The sequence below is a fragment of the Conger conger genome, chromosome 18 (genome assembly GCF_963514075.1).
Source record: "Conger conger chromosome 18, fConCon1.1, whole genome shotgun sequence".
Classification (NCBI taxonomy): domain Eukaryota; kingdom Metazoa; phylum Chordata; class Actinopteri; order Anguilliformes; family Congridae; genus Conger; species Conger conger.
In genome coordinates this window covers 24,608,271-24,631,999 of record NC_083777.1, presented here as the reverse complement: position 1 = coordinate 24,631,999, position 23,729 = coordinate 24,608,271, and the positions used below count along the sequence as shown (strand labels likewise).

The following is a 23,729-nucleotide window of genomic DNA, read 5'->3' as shown; positions in this document are numbered from 1 at the left end:
CGCTGTGCCAGGAAACCAGAAAAACGAATTTCGTACGCACAGCAACGTAATGCAATTTTTCATTTTGTATGAATATGTAATTGGATGGCCTTAAAGCACCCCTTCCAAAAACAGATGATGAATCAGGGTTTTTATCCTAATGATAAGATTAATAAGTACTAAATAGTACAAAATATTATAATTATAATAAATAAATTATTATTATTATTATTTTTATTATTATTATTATTATTATTATTATTACTGGGAAGAAGAAAAAGAATATGGAGAAGGAGAAAGTGGAAATTCTAGCAAACCCAGATACATTTTCAAAGCCCCATTAAGCCTTCAGATGAGGGCTCTCATATATTGATATGGCATGACATCACCAAGTGATCACTCCTGGGCCTGAGTGACTCTGGTGTAAAAAAGCTGGCTTGGTGAACACAGTACCTTAAAATCTCAATTAAAAACAGGCACCAATATCCACACCATGACCAGCGAATGGCATGACTATATGTGGATTATAAGACATTCAGGAAGACTGTAATTTAATCTTCCTGAATTTAATAAAGAATCAGCACTATCATACATGTTCCAATGGAAAAAAATGCTTTCACAAATGAGAATTTCATTATGCTGTAATTAAAGTCTGTGCTGTCATTACAAACAAAAACAATTGATGAAAATGAACGAAGGCAGAAAATGTTAGTAACAGCAGCAGCAGTAGACGTTCCACTTTATTATTCTGATTCCTTTGGGAGGTTGGAAAGCCAGTAGCAGTAGCCCGCACACCTCAGTTGGAATAGCCCCCAATTTCGGCAGTGTGTTTTTCTATGGCTTACAAAATGGGGGCATAAGGACAAAAGAGGTTATACAGGTGAAGATATAAACCTAACAGGGTTTATTCATAAATGCTTTTTATGTGCAAGTATATTCCCGGGTCATGTTTTCATACAGGAGGATCCGAGGGACCTTCAAAGAGCCTCTGTTATCAGAAGCGTGGGAGTGAAGTGGCCTGCCACAGCCAATCCGCACTGCTACCTGCACTGACATAACACTACCTACCAACACAATAATATGATCCAATTTAATAAGGAAATGCAGCAATTACATAAGAACCGCATGGAGTGAAATATCAGACCCATCTGTGCCATCCTCAAGCTAACTAATTCACCAATTACAAGTACTGTTTGAGAAGATGGTTTAATTATTGTTCATTATTTTTTCATCAAGTACAAAGTGTATTGATGTCATGAGGCCGGAGTATTGAATTAAAACTTTGGAAATGTTATTCATATAAGTGGGACCTTAAACAGAAAGTGGCTTCAAGGTAATTAGTATTAAAAATATAAACAGAACAGGCAAAAATGTCAGATCTTAGGGGCTCTTTTTGCAATATGTTCTAAAAGAGGATTAAAGAAATTAAAGTCTGAAGGAATGACTTTCAGATCTTATTAACAATACAAATTAATCAGAAGAGAAAGACAGCTCGGGGTGCTGTTTTAATATATTGCTTGTTTCGGGAGCTATTTGCATGACCTGCCAAATCTTGAATAAATTTAATGAGGAATTAAACTTTTTTGGTTTACGGTGAAGGTTGGCAGAAGACAGAATATGACTTTTGGAGACTGAACACAGCAGACTAGTTCTGAACCGCGCCTCGAGAACACACTGCGGAAACTTGGCATTTCACAACTTTCAACTTTCCTGTTGTTAACATGCTTTTAACTTAACTTTGAGAACCAACCCTGAGGGAGAATTTTTTTCTCACATTTACATTACATTACATTACTTCATCTTTTTTTTCTGCTGAAAACCTGTAGAAGTAATACATGAAGTGAGGAGGACAGTAATAAACGGAATATATAAATGTACATTTAACAACCTGTACAATGAATGTGGGCAGCAAAATTAGCATATAATACATTTTTCAATCAAATTTTATACACAACGAATAATATGTCTGAATAGCCTTACAGAAAACAGTAATATAATGTACATATCTTATAGTGCTATCTCTGTTGGGAGTCAATTTACAAGCCAGAGACGTTTGACAATTTGGCACAATTTCCCATAATGACTTTCCGAAGTTGTAACTTGGAAGAAAAACATGGAAGCGACAACAATCAGAAATAGTTTTTCTAAAGAACTCGCCCTTTCCATAAATTGCCTCCATATCATAGGTTTTCATGAGGACTTCATCTTCACCAGGGCCACCAAACCCCAGTACACTTTTCCCCAAGCGGTAACTGAAAAATATTAGTGATGATGGAAAATGTAATTACAGTGATTTTATTTCTAATAATTACATGCTTCTGCACATGTTGAAAAATATCAGACGGGAGTAATCCCGTGCCTTTTAGAGTCCTTTATGGGAGGCATTAGGCAGGCTTTGTGAATGGTGGTTGGCTCTAACTTGCCCTCCTGTTGTTAAAAGCATTTATTTATAAACTTGTCTGGGGGGCTCTCAGACTTTCCTTTACTTGATAAACGTCCCACAATAAGAACACGCTCATGAGCCCCCGGGGGTGGGGTGGCTGGGGGGGGGGGGGCGCGGCTCGGAGGACCACACAGCATGGAGAGCAGGAATTAGCCAATCTATGTAATTAGCCAAGGCAGCGCTTCCCAGGACAGAGTCATAGCTGGATGAGACAGAGATGACAGCACAATAGTTCAGAGTCTACCCTGGCCGATGGTGAAAGGGTGCCTCTTTCATTTCGGCTGCCGAAGCCGCTTGAAAGGTGAACCTGTCTAAACATTGCCCCTGAGCGAGTCTAACGCCAGGGAGAGCCAGGTTCTTTTTGTTCTTTTTTTTTATTTTTTATTCACGCCCACAATACGACAGCGCCCTTTTTTTTCTTTTTTTTTTTTAAGCGAAGCCCTTAATTGCACTCCGGAGTTCCTGCACATTATCCTCAGTCCCTCAATGAAAGCTCCTGCTGTCAATCATCTCTGTTGCAAGGCTTCTGGTGCACCCCCACCTTCCCACCCCCCCCCACCCCCCATCCCCCAGGCCCAGCCCGGCCCAAGCCGCGGTCTCCGGCCCCAACTGTAATACATTAGCGGGATTAACATTCCGACAGTAAGCCAGCAGACCAGGCGGCTGCCCCTCCTCCCTGCCTGCCTCCGCCTGCCTGCTCCATCTTGCACACCAGTCTCCGCCCGCGTGCGGTGTACTTACACATCCAGGAGCGCAACATCGCTCCCTGCACCTATTCTCTACACACAGCACTGCACACAGCGCTAAACCCGGTTAGCCTCAAGCGCCTTAGCCCGCGATGGCCTTTTATTTTTATACCAATAATGAATATTCACTGAGACTGAATATTAACCTGAAAATTAATTATGAATTAAATTAAACTATTTGTTTCTCTCCCCCCCCCCCCCACCTCTATTAATTTAAATGGTGAGACAACTCACTCAATAATGTGTAATGAGCAGTAACACTACCTCCCGCGAGTCACAGTTAAGTACTGGCATTGTTATTGCGCTGACTAAATATTTGCGGGCACTTTGTAAGTTGCGCTGGATAAGATCATCTGTCACTTCCCTATTGTGGAAAGAGTACAAAACGACAGCAGACCATTTCTGAACACGACTGCCGGCACTGACTGACATAGCCTCTTATCTACTGCAGTATGACAACTCATTTGAATAATATAATACAGCTGCCAAAAAATGACATAACTTGATATTATTTTAAAGGGCACATAAACGACGATTTGAAGAACATGCAATAAAAAACGACATTCAAGGGAGTAGAAAAACTACATACACTGCAGGACTATGTGAACCAAAGAGTAAAAACTGCACAAAATATTATGCAACACATGTTACTATGCAACTACCATTGCAGTTTGTATAATAATCATACTGATAATTATTATAATCATTTGAATCCAATAATATATATATATATATATATATATATATATATATATATATATATTATATATATATAGAGAAGGCTTCTTGGTTCTCTTTCCCTCAGAGGAAGAACATTCCGTCTTCCTGTTTTCACTCCCCCCTCACCCACCCAGACACTTTCAATTAAGCTCTGTTTGTGTAAGAATCCTCCAGAAAAGCTTGAGCACCTTGGTGGTGTTTTTAAACAGGATTACCCCGGTCCTGGGAGAACCCAATTCCACAATTACAATCCATATGCCTTCTTAAGTCTGCCACAAGACGACAGCAATACCTGCCCTTTCTTACTTTCACAACTATATGGGCATCAGAAATAGTTTAAATTCAAGAACTGGAATTATGCCATTAATGATTTCCACATCATACAATGTTTTGGTCTTTTAACAAGGGTAGTCATAGTGACTATGTTAGTGTACACGTACTGAACATTTATTTCTTATAACTTCAGCCACGTTACAAATGTCTCAGTGACTTTCACGTGTCTCTACAAAATTCTGTATATGCTAAACTTACAACATAAAAAAAAACAAAAAACATATGCTTATGAATCCATGAAACACCATAAAGGTGCAAGTAAATTATGAGTATAATTATTGAATATGATAGATTAGCTAATCTTTCGGGCCTCTCTAGAAGTACCTTTTGATTGAGTAATCTTATCACAAAACTGCAGCTATAAAATAAAAATATGGCATTGGCATTTGGAGGGGGTAATTATATATACAGAGGTGAAAAAAGCAACACATTATCTGCTTACCTTATTGAATAGCTCAGTTATTTGAGAATCACTGGACAAACTTTTTCAGCGTGGAGCCTGAACACACTCATGACTCTCTAGCACCATCTCCTGGACCAAGTACTCAGAACACAGAACACTGGAATATTCTAGAACACAATGATACGCTTTAACATTTCTTCCTGCATTCCCACCCATCTCATAACTCCAGTTAGCCTCTAGCAGTGTCTGCCCCAGCCAACGCCCAAGGACATGGCAATGTAGTCAATCACAGATGCAAGACAAGTTTCAAAACAAATTATATGGGGTTGCTGGGAGTTTCAGGCACCATTCTAGTGGATCGATGGGCCGGCCATTTTGAGATAGATTCCCAACTACACAAGTACCGACTGTGGCCAGTAGCCCGGTGAGGTGACGTGTAATTGGTGGCAGCCTGGCCAAGAGTGAGGTCAGAGTTCAGCGGGCAGGGCTCCATGTCTCATCTCGCTTGGCGAGCGGGGCCCGGCCCGTGAGTCCGCCAGGCGAGCCGCACTTGAAGTGCCTTCCTCCCTCCGAATCGTTTCTCTGCCAGCTGGACTTTGGAGGCCACGGCGGGATGAGAAGTGGTGCTTGGCATCGCAAGCTTCGAAGGCGAGCGCATGCTTGCCTGTACTGTCCCAAATCACCCGAGGTGCCAGAAATTAGTGCTGACACGCAGGACTGGACCGTCCAATTGGGACAAAAGAGGAGGAAGCATTACAAATTTTTTTTATTTATTTGGTGGAGAATCCTACATGCAGGAATTCTTTCGATAGCAATTCATGCATTATATTGAATTACAAACTGCATTATACTGAAATAATGACTTTCCATGATTGCAGCATGATTCGGAAACTGTTGTGATGGAAAATGTGACCGTAATACCAGCCTATGTTTGGAACCTGATCTCCATTACATCGGTATACAAATGGCCCAGATGTTTAAAGGTTAAAATCAGGAGTGAGAGAGAAGCAGAGAGTTGGATCAGGAGCATTTCCCCTGGGCCTAGCTTTCTAAGAGGCCTTTCATAGGGTCATAAGAATGCCTGAAGACAGAGCGCATTACTTCAACACAGCACACTGATGTAACTACTCTTTTAAAACTGTGATAACATTTGTGATGTTGAAGTACTGTTACGATACTGATTGACATTTTAAGTCATTACATACAGCATGTTATAAAATTTCGCCGGATAACATGCCGCATATTTCAGTCTAGATAGAAGCTAAATGCAAAAAAATGTTAAAAGCATAGTCTCGATGGTTTAGATATTGGAAGCCATCTGACAGGCACCTTTAACATAGATCTACACACTGAAAGAGGAGAGCAGAGTGAAATAGTGTGAATAGTCAGAAAACTCAAACAGCCGCAGAGGTAAACAGCCCTTTCCCCTGGCCGTTGGGGCTCAGCTGGACCTTTCCCAGTGTATCAGACACAGGTGACGCAACACCTCTATAAAAAGACCAATAAAAAGGACAGGAGACGATATCTGGAGCCGCCATCCATGGTAAGTAGTTCAGCTGCAATTTCTGACAAAAAATAATAATTAATATAAATGTGTAATGCACTTTAACATTGTCACTCTACAATGAAAATATCTTGTGAAATATTATTATAATAACCATTATTATTATTATTATTATTATTATTATTATTATTATTATTATTATTATTATTATTAGTTGTAGTAGTAAACTAATCTCTATGTCCATGGCTGTGGATAACAGATAGTTCATACAAATTGTACCTAATCCGACCTTTTTGTTTCAATGACCATTGGTATGCACTTATTGTACGTTGCTTTGGATAAATAAATGCATGTAAATGTAGTAGTAGCAGTTGCAGCAGCAGCAGTAGCAGTAGTTCTACTAAACAATGATTAGTAAACAGTAGGTGTCCTTATGTTTTTCCCTAAACACATTTCAGATGCTTTTGGTGTGGATTCTGGGCTTGTTCCTGCTGGGCACTGTCAGGGGTAAGAATGAAATATTTTAACATAATTTGACTTCAGAGACATCTCTGAAAAGTATTACGTTTGTATGTGCAGCGTTCAGTAGGTTCCACTGCTGCAGAAACCTTCTGCCACCATTCTCCAGGTCAATGTCCAAACGCTTTGCTTTCTTCTTCAGACACCCCGCTTTTGTTCTCCCAGACCAAAACTTCCCAAACTTTCAGTCAACCTTTGTCATCAACTTTAATGCTGCAGGTCCTAGGTTTTTCTTCACGAACACAGTTCAGCAGTGATCAAAATTAACTAACCAAACTGTGTTATACAACAAAAAAAACAAGATTGCATTCACTGCAAATTTAAGACAAATGTTGATTTAACCGGGGCTCTGCGTTATTAATTCAGGAGGGTATTTCAAAAAAGTATGACTCAGGAAATAACCCGATAACTTTCATTAATATTTCAAAGTAACTTGGCCTTTTGCCCAATCAGATTACATCAGCTGAAAACATTGCTAAATGTTTGCTGCCTAACTCCTTAAACCCTACTTTATGAAATACCTCCCAAGTAATTACATGTTTTCGCTTTTTTTCTTTTTGCACCGACAGGCGCTGAGGTGTGCTATGAACACCTGGGCTGCTTCTCAGACGACATTCCCTGGGCGGGCACCACGGAACGGCCCATCGCCCAGCTGCCCTGGAGCCCGGAGAAGATCGGCGCCCGCTTCCTGCTCTTCACCGAGCAGAACCCCAACAACCACCAGGCAAGTGGGCAGGAAGCGAGGGGGGCAGCAAACAGGAAGTGACACAAAATAACGTCAGGGAAGGAGGTCGACCAGATGCATCTAGACCTGCACAAATCCGCCTTCAAAGCCCATTTAATCAGTGTGTGAGCTTAGTGTGTGTGGTTTAAAAAACATAACAACCTTTTCCAAGCATGTCACCCTCAGGTCCCAGTTTACAGTAAATGTTACGTGACGACTGTAATGTGTAATGCAGATTGTGTCCCTTGCGTAAAAAGGCCAATTGACTGCCCTTGACATCTGCAGGAGATCACAACAAAAGAGGAAGTCCTTCAGGCATCCAATTACAATGGAACCAGGAAGACGCGCTTCATTATCCACGGATACATAGACAAAGGGGATGAGAACTGGCTGATCGATATGTGCAAGGTAGACGGCGCATTTGTTTATTTCTGACCGGCGCTCCCGTCAACTAAGAACTTCTGTCTTTCATAGCAGTCAAGATGTGGAGCATATGAATCATATCACATTAATATTAACTGGAGGAAACCTGTCCTAGTGTTGTATAAGTTGAACTTTGCAACCAGACAGAATGCCTCTTCCAAGGGATTAATCGCATTGGCACACCCATAATTAAAGTTTAGTGCCTTTGTCTCCATGAAGTGCTGCAATCATTTTATATTAAAGACGAATATCATGAAATAACTTCTTACAAAATCTATTAATATTTAGCAGGGACCATGCAGTGCACATTGGTTGCACCAGAGTTAGCGATGAAGCCAATTTCCTCTGAAATGTCTCTGAAATGTCTCTGAAACGTCCTCAGCTGATGCTCCAAGTGGAGGACATCAACTGCATCTGCGTGGACTGGAAGAAAGGAGGGCGGACGCGCTACACCCAGAGTGCCAATAACATCCGCGTGGTCGGGGCGCAGATCGCCTACATGATCCAGCTATTCAAGGTAGACACCCAATCGCGGCATGCGTTAAGCCATCAACTTCACTCACTCTTGGGTTTACGCCAAGGCATTAAGGCTTAATAGCTGTACATTCAGCGTTATGTAACGAAATACTATTGAGCCGCATGTAATCGGTAACATTAAAAACTGTGAATTATGCCGGGAAGGGGCAACCCGTATCCTTATTTATTGTGTCTCAGCACATGTCTAAATTCAGTAATTTCACTCCAAGCTGGGAAATTGTTCTGGGTTATCAGCATTACAAGCATGTCATGTCCATCTCAAAGCATCATGTACCCATAACGGTACATTAGGTGTTGGGTGATTGTCAACCTTTGGGGAAAAGACAAAATTTGCACTGCCACTGTTTATTCCATTACAACCATCCCTGATTTTTTTACCAAACTGCCAATAATATACAGTACAACTACTGATACATAGGACGGTACAATTTCACTCTCAATGTGTATACTTGTATACTTTCCAGTAACTATACTTTCCATTCAGTTAGCCTGTACATTAAACATATAAACCACATCACTTTTGCAAGGGACACAAAGTTGTGTAACAATTGCTCCTCTGAGCAGCACACCTGCTCTGTGGGGAACATTCACACGGAGAGCAAACGGAGCGCTTTCCCTGGAAGGCCACAGATATCGTTCTGGGAATAACCCGCTTGCGTGTTTTCTGTCCGCTCCGTGTGAAGACGACCTACGGGCAGAGGGCCGAGACGGTCCATGTCATCGGGCACAGTCTGGGGGCGCACTGCGCAGCCGAAGTGGGCCGGCGGACCCCCAACCTGGGCCGCATTACCGGTGAGGCCCACACCCCCCATGGTGCATTGGGGCATATCCCGGCATATTACATGGATATATTACGGATGGATTTTATTTAAATATCTTTGCAGTGTATTGTTTTTCTGTAAGAGAGAGGCAGTTGGTTTAAGGTCAGCGCCCATGCGGGGATTGTTTCCTTCAGGTTTGGATCCGGCTGAGCCGTACTTCCAGGGCTGCCCCGCCCTGGTGCGTCTGGACCCCAACGATGCCAAGTTCGTAGATGTCATTCACACAGACGCCCTACCCATCATCCCCTATGTCGGTAGGTCTCACATTTATAATATGGATTTTCACGGGTGGACAATAAATATACACATTCAGTGCTATCCACATTCCACAAAAACCCTGGTTGGTGCTACTATGTGATATTTCTTAAAATCACAGTACCATAGAGAGCTATTTGAGGAATCAATAATTTGGACGTCATTGATAAAGTGTTTCATTTTAATATGGGTGTTATAGTGTGGTCATTCAGAATAAGATTCAAAGAAGGACTAAAGCTATTCTGAAGGCAAAGGGTGGCCATAGCCCTTAATAGTTAGTAAATATTCACATATTGTTTGGTGTTTTCATGATTTCATCTAACCCCATGTGAATTCTACTATACCGTAAGTTAAAATAATGTGATGCAATTAAGCGTAATTAAAGAAATAAGTTACTCCCAGTGAGTAAAAGGATCTGTACGCTGATCTAAAAGTCTCATGCAGGGATGGGAATGTCTCAGGCGGTGGGTCATCTTGACTTCTACCCGAACGGAGGGGAGCACATGCCCGGATGCGACAAGAACATCATTTCTCAGATTGTGGACATCGACGGCATTTGGGAAGGTGGGTGCGTGACCGAATGAAAGAACTGAATTTACCGATATTTACAGAATTTACCATGATTACAGGCTTGCTCAAATGCTTCTTTCTGGGGACCTGGTGATTCTGTTAAAAATGGCACGATTTCAAAATATTTTCAAAACTATGCATCCTATTTTGAACGAATAGGCAGTTTGCACACGTGTGTATAGAAATTAGATGCGTGATCAAAATATGCACATCGTACTTTTTATTTTGTCACCAGTGTGAGGTATGCGGTGCAGATGCAGACCTGGACATAGTTGCTAGTTCTTATGCATCTAAACAGAACATTTCTCCCTCTGAATGATCAAAGAGGCATGCGTATATCCGTGGCGCTCCGCCAGCTGAATGGCCTCGCCGTAGACCGCAGCGACAGAGCAGCCAACGCCACACAGGCTGCGGTCCTGAACGTCTGCACGCTAGAGGTCACACGTGACCGTCTGTTTATGCCAGGACCGTACGCTCGGATGCCACGAGAAAAACGCCCGGCATACCAAGTGCACTAGCGCCGACTCGAGCGCACACGCTGAAGTGACTCACCGGCCTCACGCGCTTTCTTATCCGTGGCTCTGGTACCGACCTACGGAACATTGGAGCGGGACCAACGGAAAGTCATGAAAACCATTACCAGTGCTCTTTCCCCAGTTGGAATCCCCCCCCTCTCTCTCTCTCCGCCCCCCTCCTCCCTCCCCTCCCCTCCCCCGATCAACAATAAAAGGCAGCGGCTCCGTTTGAAATCCGCGGCGAGATAGCAAGGCTCAAATGTGCGACATTCACGCCGTGCCTGCGCCGGGCACAGCTGAATGAGCCCACTTTTGATCCTATAGATAAGTGAGAGCGAGCCAAATATCTCAGGCTGTCAGGGCGCCACTGGGTGCCGGGGCCCCGCCTCCCACCGCCACAACAACGACAAGCGGGTGACCTCTGCCGTCTCTTCTGCCCCCTCCCTCTCCACCAGGCACCCGCGACTTCGTGGCCTGCAACCATCTGCGGTCCTACAAGTACTACAGCGACACCATCTTAAACCCCGAGGGATTCACCGGTTACCCGTGCTCTGACAAAGACGTCTTTGAGTCCGTAAGTTCTCGTCTCCTCGGGCTTCAAGGTCCCGTCCGTACCCCAGTGGATATTGGGAGTCGGGGTGGGGGGTTTGAGCAGAGGACGAGGGGTTTGGGGGGGGACACCCTCTACACCAGCCCCCCCCCCCTCACCACACTTCAACCGTGACTACAAGTTCAAAAACCAGGGCGACAGAGTCTCCGTGTCGGATCGGCGTGGGGACCACCTGTTGGTTCACATGACACTGATACGGTTGTGAAGCGTTTCCATGGTTTTTGATATTGATTCATGGGGGGTGGGGGGTGGTTGGAGGGGGGTTGCCCCATGTGTGCCCGCAGCTGTCCGTGTTCATGATAGTTTATCCCCGGTTTGGGCGGATTTCCAATTAAACCAAAAGTGGGGGAGGGACTGGAGCATGGCCTTGTGTGACCACACTGACGGGGACGGATGCCTCCTCATTCTCCATCTCATAAACGCCCTTGAGTTTTTATCCCTCTCCCCAGTTGACAGCCATAAAGTCGCCTGTTCCCACACTGTAAACCACGGTAAACCCTGGTCATCCCGGTCTTTGTATTTTTAGGGTGGCTGATCTCAGCCACACAATATGTGAGGCTGTGGGAAAAGTCTCCGAAGGCTTTCCCCTGTCTTGAAGACACTTGGCTAATCTGCCGGTGCTGACAGCAGCATTCCCGAATAGTGAGAAGCAACAATGAGAAATGGTTCAGATTCACACACAAGCCCCCTGAGGGGAACAGAGCCTTTGACAGCGCTTGGTCCTCAACTTTTCCTGGAAGGACTTCTAAAATTCACCTTCAAAATAATTTGGTGAGGAGGGTGAACATATTTCTGAGGACACCAAGCGCTGGCTTATGTTTACAGCTAAAAGAGCAGATGCCAATCTGTTTCTGTCAATCAATCCATCAGGAGGTATGGAGGGATGTAAACGATGTCTAAGTAATAATTCTCATGGGCACTCCTGGCTCGAGTCCTCTGCGTTACATATAGAAATATGCATTGGCACTCAGGACATAATGTATCGACTAAAGCAATTGATACGGTTGCTCCACCGTCCATCCTCCACCAACACCTCCCCACCCCGTTCAGAAGAGCCCCACAGTCTCCCCTCCATCAGCCCCCCGCGGACTCTGGGGCCGGAGGGCACACTGGGAATAGCGAGGACCTCGGTGCGATTTCTTACACGCCTGAAGTCTAACGACTCGGTTTCTTTGCGATTCAGGGCCGTTGCTTCCCGTGCGCGGACGGGGCGTGCCCCCTCATGGGTCACCATGCCGACAAATTCCACAGGCCGAACGGGGCGGAGAAGATGAAGTTCTACCTGAACACCGGTGACGCCAAGCCTTTTGGGCGTACGTGTTACACCAGCGACAAAAACATTGCTACAACATTCATACAACATTAATTACCCTTTCACTTGCAAAAGGGTAATCTTTGCCACTTGCAGTTAACTTAGAAGCAGTAATACAAGTGGTGATAAAATATAACCTAAATAATACCTAAATAAATATTTATATATAATACCTTTATTGTCCCTGACAGTTCCGATATTATTATTATTATATTCTTTGAAGACATAAAACTAATGGTAACCAGTCCACCATCAGTAAAAACCAACAAGTTATTGATGCATGTTAAATGGCCCTTTTCACCATAGTGTCACCTTCTTCTGATTCCAGGATATCGCTACCACGTGACGATTACGATCGCAGGTAAACGGGCACTGCTCCTGACTGGGTCTATGAGTGTGGCCATATTCGGGACCCAAGGCAACACCAGACAATATCAGATTCAAAAGTAAGCACAGGTCTGGGGAAAGATCAGCAAAACCCAAATTGTCATTTCAGACTTCTAACGGTCAAGAGGGGAATGAATAGCAGCAACAAACACCTTCAAACCACACTGTTTATCCCTATCCCTTCTCTGTAAATGCGCTGAAGTTTGTTTAAATGCCATTGGCTGTGGCAATTAGAACCAATTTTCAACCAATGAGCTTAAATTATTGCACAATTATACAATGTTTTGGTACGGAGTGTCAGGCCGTATATTTTGAAACCCAAGTTTAAGGACTATGAACACAGGCAAAGGGTGAGTCAACATGTCAGTGAGCCTTTTTCAATGATAGGAAGGGATTTACAATGGTCTTGTAACAATGTTTTAACACAAAAATCGTATCTATTGTACCTTTAACTATACACCTAATGGTTGGACAGATCAGTGCACTCAACCTAATACCCAAGTTGAACATTGTTGTGCCGTTTTTTCTTTGCCCTCCTGTTTTGCCCGTTGATCCAGTGATACACACTGACACTTTGATTCTAATTCCCGCAGGGGAATCCTCAACCCTGGCAGCACCTACGAAGCCTACCTCGACACAGAGGAGGACGTGGGCGAAGCGACCAAAATGAAGTTTATTTGGAACAACAGTGTCATCAACCCCATGTTCCCCAAGCTGGGCGCGGAGAAGATCATCCTGAAACGGGGAAAGGACAGGCACATGTACGTACCCCCCACCCCCCCCCATGCCCCCCTACCGAAAAACTCACTCCCACCACACCAGATGGTAGGACAGCTGCTGTTACCTCTGGCCAACCAATGACAGGAGCTTCATTGTACAAATGCGCACCCTTGTGGAAGTTTGGCCTCAACATTTCGAGAAAAAAGTTGCAATTTTGAGAGCTTAGAATTGAGGCGGATATCTGATATCTCAGTCGAAATTTTGATATGAAAGTTGAAATGCCCTTTTTATGTATTTTTTAGAAGACAGATTAAATGATTGAAATTAGAACCACTCAAGCTGAATCAAATACAATGCATTTAGAAAATGGGGACCTTCTAAAACTTGATATCGATTGTACTTACAGGTAGAACTACATAATCATGAGAGCTCAGTTTATTTCAGTGCCTCTCACCTGTAGGTCCACTGGTCACGAAAAGCAGTTGCTAGAACTCCGGGTCTTCATGACCTAGAGTGGATACAGTCTGTTTTAACCTTGTATCCATTAAATAAGTCACCAAACCGCCTTCTTTAAATAGATATCATTTTTTAATCTAATCAAACTGCAAGTGCTGGCTTGTATCTTGTTGCAAGAGCAGTATTACTATAATATATAATACATTACTATACATTATATTATTATAATCAGATTGCAAAAGCAGGACAGCGTACGATGTATATTTGATAATGATACATAGACTTTACATAAGCATTATTTAACCAAAAATAGGCCTTATTCAATGGAAACATACAGTGCATTACAAAAAGTGTGTACATTTGTGCAAGAGACACAGACAAGAGACATTCATTTAGCAGACACCCTCCCAACATAGAGTGCTCAATGTAAGAGAACACACAAGCATTCACCTGATTTATATTAGTAAGTGTGCCAGACCTGGTGAACAACATGCCCAGATCAGCGAGTATATATGTAGTACGAACCAAAGCACTAACACAAATTAACTATATACAAATACTGAATACATACATAGCATCCATAATAAACCCAAATAAAAATACCTAAAACCATCAAAATACGATAACCTGAACTGACAGAAAATGTAGGAGTGACAGGATATGGGGATAGGTGGGGACCCAAGATGTAGTCTGCAGAGGTGGAGTAACAGTTATATATAGCCTATATGAAAATGTGAAAACATGAAAGCCTTTAAAAACCACCACACGTTTTGCGAGTAACCTATCGCCAACACTAGGGGGCAGTTTTGCTACATGTGTTATGGATATTGAGACGCATTCATTTTTCTCACTCTGTCTACTCTTCCCATTTCAGTTTCTCATTCTGTAGCTCTGAGACTGTGCGCGAGGAAGTGCTGCAGACCGTACCTCTGTGCCCAGCTGCGTGAGGTGCAAAATGCCAGTCAGAACGCTTCAATAAACTGTCTAACCAAACGTGTCTTTCACTTTTTGACCATTACCACAGCATCACAATAGACTGAATGCTACAGTTACACTTGTACATTAATCAAAGTACTACTGACAAAGGACCGGTATCACCAGAGGACAAAATGCATATTAAATTAAGTCGGCTATTACCTGAGCACATGTGTATTTCTTCAGTGGACACTTGGACACGTCTGTAATTTTCTGCAGAAATGTCACACATGATTACTATCAATGGGTGAGCTATGTCATTCAACGTAGGCCTATCTTTCTTCTTACTTTGGGTATGTCATCTTAAGTTACAAGTCCAGTTCCTTTGCCACAATCCTACCATCCGACAAATACGTTTCTTTTTAATTTATAGTCTAAAGTTAAAGTTAGCATCTGGGTGTAGACGTGCCATTACGCAGTAAACCATATCGAATGGTGAAGGAGAAAGCAGCCCAACGGTAAGACTAATCTCTGGTATCTTGATCTAAGTTCTAAAGTTTGCTTTATGAACGCGAACTCCGAAAGAGTAATACGTTTACTGAAACACTTCCGGAAAAACAGCACAATCAGTCGCAAGGGCTCGCAGTTTCCATGTGATTATGTGATGTGCTTCTGCCGAAGACTTTAGCGTCAGGTCAGAGCTACGGATTGGCTTTCATAAGCACAACTATGAAAGCCTGTCTATGATGGTTTCTATGCTCAACATATGATTGTAATAAGAATGAATAAGAATACCAATATACTGGCGGAGATCTTCCCATCTTGATGAACCAGGTGTATTCGATTTTACACATAGGCAACACTTGTATTCGATAGGCCTAAAACCTATAAATGAATCGTAGGTTATTAGATACAGTTTAGAATGTGTATTTGCTAAAGTTTCCACATATAATCACATATAAGCTAAGGTACTTAAGGTAATAGAAGATAATGGGGGTAATATAAGTAATATTGTGTGCTTCATAAATGCAATGCAAACTGTGTCTACATTAAAAAAGCAATGCTTCCATTTATTTGTCAGTGTTATAGAACTTATTCACACATTATTCAGTTGGAATAATCAGACCCATTCCATGAAAACAAATGGTTATTTACATTGCACTGTTCACTCTGTATGACGAGATGGGTGGTTGCCCACCTGTGCTTTCCCTTGCCTAAAAACACTCCAGGAGTAGTTTCCCCAATTTATGGAACATGGAAATCTTCTGGAGGTAATTATGGTTGTAAGTTTGCATTTCTGCCTTGCAAACTGGTCAGAGCCTTTTAAATACAGATACACACTATGTAGGGTTATGGTTCATTAATATGCAGAGATCACATTAGCATATACATCCTTTCATAGTATTTTACTAAAGCTAAATCATAATTTGTTTGTAATACATGCCCTCAATTTCTCAATTCCCAGCCTCTTTCCTTCTTTAGTCAAAGATAGTTGTTTATTAGTTGACTGTTATTTTTTAAGTATTGGACTATTGTATCTTACTGTATCTTACTGTATTGTGTAGTTTTGTATAAACTGGCGTTTGTAGATTTGCTACAGCCAACAAGTTCGTCCAGTGTGCCCTTGTTGGTAATGTGAATTTTTATTTCAGACCCACAGTCGTGTGAGAGGCCTGTCATCTGTTCAGGCATAAACACTCTTTTCTCACTTAATTTAAGATAGAAAAATGGTAGACTGATAAATATTACCCTTTATAATGTTGAAAGATTGAGTGTCGAATTTGCGCAAACAGAAAATCGGAACCAAATTACACGTTAAGATTATTTCTCTTTCTTTCTCATTTCGACACAATGTGCCCGAGCCAAATTCTGCAAAATGTGTCACTTATATATATAATTTCAATAGGCCACATATGTATGCCGTATTCATTTATCTGTCCTCTGGCTTTTCACCGACTTATAAAGTCCTGATTGCGTCTCATTGTTTGGAGCTCGTTTATTAGAATTCTCACCCTATAATCAATGTTGTAAAATAAGGCATTAAAAGGCAAGCTGCCATTTCCATCATAATGCTAACAAAGTGCATTTATATTCATGTTGACTTTTCCCAGCCAAAGCCATCAGCTTGCACAATACCAATCAGAACAATCACGGCTACAGAGCTGCGAGCAGGACTACATTATAGTATTAAACGTTGAATTAGATGTCGGGGGTGGGTGCGTTTCCTCAAGTTCCCCGTAGACAGCCATCATTTCCTTTATTTATCTTTTTTTATTGTCGCTTTCAATGAGGAGGCTAATGACAAAATAGCCCACTAATTCCAGTAATTACGACCGTTTGTCTGGGGGAATTTGATGATGACAGCGTTTCATATTGATGGGCGCGACATGACTTTTCGAGGGGAGGATTTGAATCAAGCGCAGGATGGGTCAAGAATTAGCAGGGTATGTTTAAGGAAGCTAATGCACAGCGGATCTGTGGATGACTGTAGCGACAGGCCGTCAGACCAAATTAACACAACCTCTTTCACTACATCTTACAATACACTTAGATCGCCCACTTTTTCATGCCCTCAAATAATTGAAATGGGGAAATAACACTATAATATGCAAATCAGTCTTGTGACAGTCCTGAAAAAAAAAAGGTTTTGCGCAGAAAGCTACATCAAAGAAAGTGTGATATCATATTCATCATAGTGCTGGATATTGTGCTAACAGATTCTTTGGCTGAGGACTGTGGCCCTGATCATCCTTGAATCTGTAGTGACATCTTAAGATGACTGAGTCCTGTTTCAGTCAGGGTTAAAGACCCTGTGTACGAATCACCTTTTTCCAACATTTAAATTTCCTCAGTATTTTTAGAGAACAGCATTTTAGTTGAAGAGCACACCTTTAAACATTCTTGCAGTATTGATCAAATGTGTGTGTAGGCCTATCTATGTTAGAAGTAGGTTAGTATGTCCAGATGGTTTTATGACTATGACGTGTTATAAGGCACGTCTGGGGTTTGCTTCGACACAAATGACAGCTAACAAAATGCTCTGATCTTCAACTTTCTTTGAATTACTGTATATCTTGATATGCCAATACATTGCAGCCAAAATGTATTCTTAAAGTGATGAAATAAAATAGGTTATTTACTGTATGCAGGAAACATGGCGTCCATAATACCAGATCCTCCTGTTGTGGGAAGTATCATTTTAGATCTCAGCAGAATAAAAATATGCCGATTAAAACTGTATTTTCTTTGGTTCTTCGTGTAAAATATTATAATTTCAGAAATTACCATTTTGATTGCACAGGTCTATAAACCACATTTCTGGCCTCTCCCCAGACAAAGATAAATTGCTATGTTATCTGACCCACGAAGTCTCTGCGCTTCGGTCTGAGCGTCTAGCGTTCTCTCACACATTGCACCCCTTGACTGCGAAGCCTACAATCTAAAAGGGGAAAAACTGAGGTTTGAACAATCACGCCTATTTTATCTCTCTCATCCTACCCAGAGGGCTAAACAAATACTACAGCCACATAGCCACCTCATCACCTTATTACCCGGATGAGAGTGTCTGTTAAACAAATAAACAACAATGAAATGAAATGACTGTGAGGTGTGGCGTGGAAAGGGAGGTGAAACCGTGCTACCAAAGGCTAATGCGCCACAAATACCGGAGAATGTGTCAAGCCCCCACTCTCAGCCGCAGCGTTTTATTGGCGGACGGAGCACAACATCCCCGCGTTTTAGCGCTCCCTGGAGTAGCAGTGTGGGCGGGAGCACGTTGGAACTGGAGGGCTTTTTTAACAGCAATCTGGCCCTCGAAATTGCCGTAGCAACTACAGCGGTTCCACGGATCTGTGTGTTCGGAATATGTTACCCACCTCTCCCGTTCCTGCCGCCTCTCTCCGCCGTCTCCAACCCCCCCCGTGAAAGTAAGGCCCTGACCTGTAAAAGGGTTGAGAGGCACTTTTTAACACACTTGTGCTAAATTAAAATAACACACTCACACTGAAATGCGTAGTTATCGAGTCAGAAGTGGCCATGTTTAGTTTCACATTCCCTTTGTTTGATCGTTAATGAGTGCGATTAAGCTAAACGCAATTAAGCGACACCATTTCCTTGCACAGTGCAGACAGAACTCCTTGGTCGAAGCCAATGGAATTCATTTGCTGATTTATCTATGTTTCCCGACGAGAGGGGAAGCTATTTAAAGGGCACATTTTTGAATAATATCAAGTCAGTTTTCCGTACGAGCAGGGTATTGAGGGACATTGAGCCAGACAGTATGCTTTCTAGTTTAAACAAACTTAAATTCATGATTTTTCTTTTGGAATTCTGGGGTCATATTCATAGGCGTGTGACCACTGCAATTCCCAAATTATGCACAGCAGAAGCAGGGAGAGAGGCCAGCAGAGACTCGTCCACCCTCCCTCAGCTGGGTGGAGGTTTAGTCAATTCTCCATCGGCCTTTGCTCCCGCCAGCCATATTTAGTACAGGCAGAGTTAAGCCCCAGTACCAGATACTACAGCGTGTTACTGCACTGAGGGGCAGTGTGAGAGCAGGACACATCTTCGACATCAGGGGTTAGGAACCGTGGTCCTGGAGAGCTGTGGTCTCTACTGTTACTACTACTGTTACTCTGCATGTATATAATCGATTCGATTAGAAAAATGAGTTATAAATCCACCTGACCTGGTTTCCTGGGTCTTGGGTTGCTGATATTGAGCTGAAAACACAAACCAATTGATCCTGTGACTCACAGGACCGGAGGAAAATCATTAAAAAAATGAGTAAAAAAAGAAATATCCTGAAAATGAAATGATTACTCAATATAGAAAACGACTAAAAGAGTTTCTTAATCTGTGCCGGTTACCCACAAATGCTCCCTTGGCAAAAAGCTTTCACTGAAATGTAGAGACTATGAACGTCTTTTTCCCGAATAGCCATTTCAACATATTAATTTGGGTCTATTTGCATACTGTTCCTTTTTATTTGAAATTGGACCAAAGCCAGTTTCCCCCCCCCCCCCCCCCCCCGAGTGTGCTCTGGTACAAAGATTCCCTAATTAACAGCACTGTTATGGTGTCTGGTGCAACAGAGAAGATTAAAACAAGATTAAATTGTGATTATATTTATCATTTTCATGCTGTATCATCAACCACAGACCACATCCTTTACACTTCAGCATAACTCCAAACAGCTTTTGCACAAATTTAAACTCTTCGGTAAGTTTGATAGCCATGGACACACAGGGACAGAGCCAGCCTGGGAAGGCACGATGAGAAAGAGTGTCACATAGCCCAAAGGAAATGAGAGACCATTTTAAAGATATTATACATTTCGAAGTCAATTCAAAGTCAATTAAAAAAAGTTAAAGGGAGTGACTGGTTACTGGTCAACATTCATTTACCCCTTATGGGCGGATGCGACCTACACGTGACATCTACCCATGGCTAATTCTGCTTCTGACGGCACAGCAATGCCGATATTCTGTTTCATTTGGAGTCTCTCAATGTCACTCGTTTTTAAATTGAGCTTTTAACATGGCAGCATTTCATAACAGCTCTGTTCAATATTCTGACCATTGGCATTTGAATCATTACGTTTGATCTCAAGCTGAATCATCAGAGGCCTAATGGAGTAACAGTACCTGCCACCCAGGATTCACATCAGTTTTGTGTTGGAGGATTTCCAGTGCCCTCATGCTACTTCGTGTTTTAGAGTTGATTGTGATCGGATAGTAACGTTATTGCATCCTTTTATCCCTGAGAACGCATTGCCATCCTTATCTTGCTTGAGCAGTTTTACTTGACTGGCTGACAGGTGAAGAACCTTGCTCAAAAATGCAATAGCTGACTCTGTTTGAGAATTAAACCCACAGTCCTCATGTTGAGCGTGCAATGGCCTGACCTCTTCACAACAGGCCTCCCCGCACTGGAACTCTGTTCTGGACAAAAACCAAAAATAAACAGCCTCACTGATGAGAGCACAAATCTGACATCCTTTCCTTTCAGCATTTTGTGCAGTTTAACATGAGTTTAACAAATGGCCAGCTCTACAGAAACAAATAATACACCAGGCAGTATACAGTATAATTGTATGGAGGTGTAATTAATGGCTAGGCGGTTATATAAATTATGTTACTATCAATTGATTGGGTTATCGCTTCAAAAAGTATCTAAGTAAGCAGTGGTAGCAAGTGCAAGACCTGAATACAGGAGAGGAATTAAGCCATTAAAACTACCAGCTACTGCTACTTAAAATATAATGGCAAATAAATGAAACACTAAAAGAGAAAAATGAATTCAGGGCAAATAATCATTGGTTAGTTGTTTTAAAAATAATAAACCCTTGTAAAATACATGTTTTATTGAAGAGACTTGTCTATCAACATTAGTCTAAAATCAAAGGACGGCAGTCCTACATGAAGACATGAAATCAAATTATGAAAGCAAGTAGGGATGGAAAGTCATTTATAAAACTGTGCTTAAATCTAAATGAATCATTGCATTAATAATAATACAAATACGCAGGAACCAGAGGGGGACATGCATGAATGTAATGAAATGCATCAAGGGCAAATTCAAAACAAAGACAGTTTCTTCGCAATAGTATAAAATTATCCACTGGGTGGCAGTGTTGTAACATCCATGTTCACATGGCCTCCAATCCTCAAGCTGCAAACAGAACTCAGCAAAGCTTGATCTACTTTGTTCAATGACCTGCAGATGAAATGTTTGTGCTTTTGTGCCTTTTCGTATAAAGTTCATTCAGTCAGCTATGATCAAAATTGAGTTATATTGTATTGTTTTCAGATGCAACTGCTCACTTAACATTTTAGGGCAGTCATTCTGCTAATTATGTAACAGAGTATTGCACTAGAGCTCTACCAGGGCAGCCAGATGTTCTTCTAGGTAAGGCACTCTTCTAGTTCTGGCAAACGGCTGGACCCCCCCGAGTCTTGTGCCAGTGTTAACTGTGCCAGAAGGTGTTCTTGCAGGGAAATGGAGGGGTGAGAGTGTCTTCCAGGGTTATGGAGAGTACAGGCAGGGATCATCGCTCTTTAACAGCATCCGCTAGTCAGTTAGGTGCCTGCCAGTCAGCCAGGTGCCTGCCAGTCAGCCAGATGCCTGGTAGTCAGCCAGGTGAGCCGCACGTGAAGCCTTTTCCTGAACTCATCTCAGCGCAAACCTGAGCTGTGCTGTGCTGTGATAATACACCTGTGCTTCGTGCTGCGTTCTGTGACTAGGGGAACGCGTTTGTTCTCCACTGCTCCCTCAGATCAGCAGTGGAGGATCCAGCAATAAGTACGGATGGATATTACAGGACACTCCAAATCAGGGAGAAAATGGAGGAAAGAGTGTAGAAAGAGATCGTTCACCAGCAGCTCAGGAAAGCGAACTGTGGTGTTAAACACAATGCACGGCAGCCCTGGTAGGTTCTGGCAGGGCTCTGTAACACCGGATCCAGCAGAACGGCTGGCTCTGTAGATATTAGTTGTTGATCAATACTTAATGGATCAATTAAAGCAGAGGGCTACAAAGTTATCTTACCCCCACAGGTACTGTAATCCTGAGTGCTGATCTTATTGCGAAAATAAAAACCAGCAGCTCCTGTGGGGTTGCAAACCCCTGGACTATACTAATGAAGAAGTCTGAACTCTCTCTCAACTCGGAGAGCATTAGTGACTCAGAACCATCAGTGAGAAACAGAAGACGGGATACACAAGTTCTTTGAAATACACATACATTTTATTTGATGACAGTTTGGCTGTGGATAATTGACATTCACAGGAATACAACGATGGCTCGAGTGCGCAAAAATGGCCAGAACAGTAAGTCAGTCAAACTGAGGAACTTAAAAAAAAAAATTAAAAAGAAATCTGAAAATATTGGCTCAGAAATTAAACAAAGACTTTGAGATGGTGTGAAACACTCTAAAGTGGATATTTTTTGTTTTGTTTTTGTTTTACACAAGAGGCCAATTAACTGTTTGTACAAGCATAGAATCTAGAATGTGTAACTCCTCAACTATACAGAGTCACTTGGTAAGTTAAGCACTTTCAATGGCAGTAGTAAGAAGCCAGCAAAAAAAGACATATCAGTCCATTTAATAAAAAAAAAAGAAGAAAATAAATTCCTTCAACTCCATTCCAAATGCAGAAATGAAAGCGCATAACAGCAGACTCTGTACTAAAGTAATGGCCGTCAGCCATTGCTGTACTGATGATTGATACACAGCGAATTAATTTGAGGCAAACAGTTCAAAGCTTATAACAGCTGGTTTCCAACATTCAGTGACAAGGCATCGTTTTTTTTCATTTATTTTTTTGCTCACAAATGAAGTGGATAAATATCATCTTGCACTTGAAATACTATTTGATGAACAGTAACGATAAAAAACTGCAGCAGTTTGCAATGAAAAAGCGGGATAACATTCCAGCGATTAGAGGAGTCCTGACTCTTTTCTTCCCTTGTAAAAATCCTTGTCATTGCTCGTGTCACGGCTGCCATGTTTCAGAAGGCTTAGGCCTTGAAGCCTGAGATGCTTCAGCATTCCACACTGACGTCACTTTCCAGAAAACCCAGCCCAACAGCTCGACCGAAACCATGACTCCCCCTGGACGGATTATACTGCCGTCGAACAGGGAGCAGTATGCACTGCGAGACTTGCGAAATGAGAAGCCATTTCTGAATTTTGAATTCATTGAATTTTAGATTTTTTTTTTTCTTAAACACTTACATGAAAGCACTACATGAACATAGTGTGATATCTGAGTGCATGTGTGTCCTGGTATTTCATGTGCGTGCATACATAATATTTGTACTAAAACTGCAATTAT

General features: G+C 42.2%; 1 protein-coding gene across 1 annotated transcript; it reads left to right on the top strand.

Annotated features, from left to right (window-relative positions):
* Window positions 1-6,586: 6,586 nt before the first annotated feature.
* On the top strand, window positions 6,587-14,924 carry LOC133118649 (inactive pancreatic lipase-related protein 1-like). Its single transcript, XM_061228778.1, has 12 exons — window positions 6,587-6,635; window positions 7,217-7,371; window positions 7,657-7,779; window positions 8,177-8,311; window positions 9,015-9,123; window positions 9,287-9,406; window positions 9,852-9,971; window positions 10,948-11,066; window positions 12,286-12,415; window positions 12,743-12,860; window positions 13,395-13,562; window positions 14,852-14,924. Exons 1-12 carry the CDS (start codon window positions 6,587-6,589, stop codon window positions 14,922-14,924), a joined length of 1,419 nt encoding a protein of 472 aa, XP_061084762.1.
* The last annotated feature ends 8,805 nt before the right edge of the window (window positions 14,925-23,729 follow it).

Bases quoted from the DNA above. Each gene is read 5' to 3' on its own strand.
- LOC133118649 (XM_061228778.1), top strand. From the start codon at position 6,587: ATGCTTTTGGTGTGGATTCTGGGCTTGTTCCTGCTGGGCACTGTCAGG. The intron at 6,636-7,216 runs GTAAGAATGAAA...TTGCACCGACAG, and splicing joins CCTGCTGGGCACTGTCAGGG to GCGCTGAGGTGTGCTATGAA. The intron at 9,407-9,851 runs GTAGGTCTCACA...AGTCTCATGCAG, and splicing joins ACCCATCATCCCCTATGTCG to GGATGGGAATGTCTCAGGCG.